The following is a 2,187-nucleotide window of genomic DNA, read 5'->3' on the forward strand; positions in this document are numbered from 1 at the left end:
TCGAGCCATCATCTCTGCCCCCCGACCCAACCCCTGTCACCCAGCCCACGGATACTGCCATGGAGGGCTGGACCCTGGTACAGGGAAAGTGGGGCAAGCGGAAGGCTTGAGCTCCGCTCCTGCCATCTGGTGCGGAGGCCCCCCGGAAAACCAGGAAGGGGGGCACCGCTGTCGAGCCTTCCACCTTGCCCGTGAGTACATTACATCAACCGTTGCCGGCTGGGGAAGGTGTGGCAGCACCGGAGGATCCCACCATCCGTCCTCCGCAGACCCTCCTTGCGGAGGCCCCCGTTGATGCCCCTCCTACTCCCTTGCCACCTGTATCCCCTGCGGTGCCCGAGGAAAGTGTCGCCTCGGGTGCTAGCGGGGAAGACCCTGGGGTGGTGGGAGGTGAGCTGTCCTCTGTCTATGAGGAGATCGAGGCCCTGGGTCTGACCCCGGTCACCCAGGGGGAGGACGACCCTCTGCCAGCGGGCCTCGATCTGGCCGACCTCACCCCAGCCCCCCTTTCTCCGTCTTCCGTGCCCCTAACCGCTGCTCCTGCCTCAGCGGAGCCCCTGGGCTCTTTGACCTGCCCGGCTGCGAGTGACACCTTGCTGACGGCCGCCGAGCCTGTTCAGGCGACGGCCGGTGCCTCGCGGCCGGGACACGAGTTACCAGGGGTATCCCTCGTTGCCGTGGGGCAACCGAGTTCCTTCCCGGGTGGGGGCCCCGTTGCAGATTGTTCACCTCCTGCTGCCGTGGCTGTTCCATCTGCCGTAGAGCCTGAGCCCGGCATCCCTGGGGACCCCCTCCCTAACCCTCAGACCCCTGAGCCCGACCGCGAGGAGCCACCTTCCAGCTGTCCAGCTCCTGGGGCCCGGGATTCCACCTCTGTCCCTCTTCCCGACCCTACTTCTGCCCCCGTCCCTGCCCTTACCCCTGGCCCGATTCCTATCCCCTCCACCTCCCATGATGCTATTGCCGCCCCTGGGGACGTCTTCTTCTCTTTTCCGGAGGATGACCCCCAGGGAGCGGCCTTTGTGTTCCCCAGTCCCGACCCTCTAGGGGCTGCTGTCCTCCCTCCGCCGCCGCCCCCCTTTGAGCCAGGGACTGAGACGGGCCATGTGGCGCCGGTCCATCGGGCGCCACGTCGAGGGTCCGCCCCTTGCCTGCCCGTCTTGGTGGGCCACGGGGCCGTGCCAGGGGCCCCAACGGGGGATGACCAGAAGTCAGTGACCCCACCCCCCCATACGCTGAGAGAAGTGCTGCGGGAGTTTTTAGAAGACGTCCGTGGCTCCCGCAATAAGGTGCCGCTCGCTCTCCAGCGATGGGGGGATTTCCACCAGATCCTCCGGGCTGCGAGGGACCTCATGGGGGAGGGTAAAAGGACCGGGAAGCAGGGTGCCGCGGCTTACCAGCGGGTGCGCAGCTTCCGTGACTCCTTGCTCACCTTCGGGGTGGGTCACGGTTTGCTGCGCGGCCCAATGGGGGCCGTGAGCGTCCCTGCCAACGAGGATCCCCCCCAGTCCTCCTCATGCCACCTATCACTTTTGCAACATTGAACACCCGGGGCTGTAGGGTGGGTCTCCGCAGGTGCCAGGTGCTCCCCTTCCTTCGGGAGGGGGGGTACTCTGTGGTTTTCCTGCAGGAGACCCACACGGATCCGACCGCCAAAGACAGCTGGCGTCTGGAGTGGGGGGACAGGGTCTGTTTTAGCCATCTCGCAGTTCGTACGGCTGGAGTGGCTACCCTGTTCTCCCCCGACCTACGGCCCGAGGTGCTGGGGGTTGCCGAGGTTGTGCCGGGCCGCCGGCTGCACCTCCGGGTCCGCATGGAGGGGCTTGTGATCAACCTTGTCAACGTCTATGCCCCGACATCGGGCCCGGAGCGGCTGCCTTTTTATCAGCAGGCGTCCGCCTTCCTCAGCTCCTTGGATCCTCGTGAGTGCCTGGTCCTGGGAGGGGACTTCAATGCTACCCTCGAGGAGCGGGACCACTCGGGGACCGAGCAGTGCCCGGCCGCCGCGGACGTCCTCCGGGAGATTGTGGAACATCACTCCCTGGTAGACGTCTGGCGCAACCACCACCCGGACGATGTCTCCACGTTCACCTATGTCCGGGTGGGAGGCCATCGGTCGTGCCACTCCCGGTTGGACCGTATTTACTTGTCACGCTTCCATCTTTCACGGGCCCACTCCTCCGACGT

General features: G+C 66.0%; 1 protein-coding gene across 1 annotated transcript; it reads left to right on the forward strand.

Moving 5' to 3' along the window:
* Positions 1-269: 269 nt before the first annotated feature.
* LOC115271407 (vegetative cell wall protein gp1-like) lies at positions 270-1,210 on the forward strand (the record flags this gene model as incomplete). Its single annotated transcript, XM_029913884.1, has 2 exons — positions 270-390; positions 550-1,210. Coding segments are annotated over 2 exons (782 nt in total), but the record flags the coding sequence as incomplete, so codon positions are not given.
* Positions 1,211-2,187: the final 977 nt, after the last annotated feature.

This window comes from Terrapene carolina, unplaced genomic scaffold (assembly GCF_002925995.2).
Source record: "Terrapene carolina triunguis isolate 2854851 unplaced genomic scaffold, T_m_triunguis-2.0 Scaffold2505, whole genome shotgun sequence".
In the NCBI taxonomy this organism is placed as follows: Eukaryota; Metazoa; Chordata; order Testudines; family Emydidae; genus Terrapene; species Terrapene triunguis.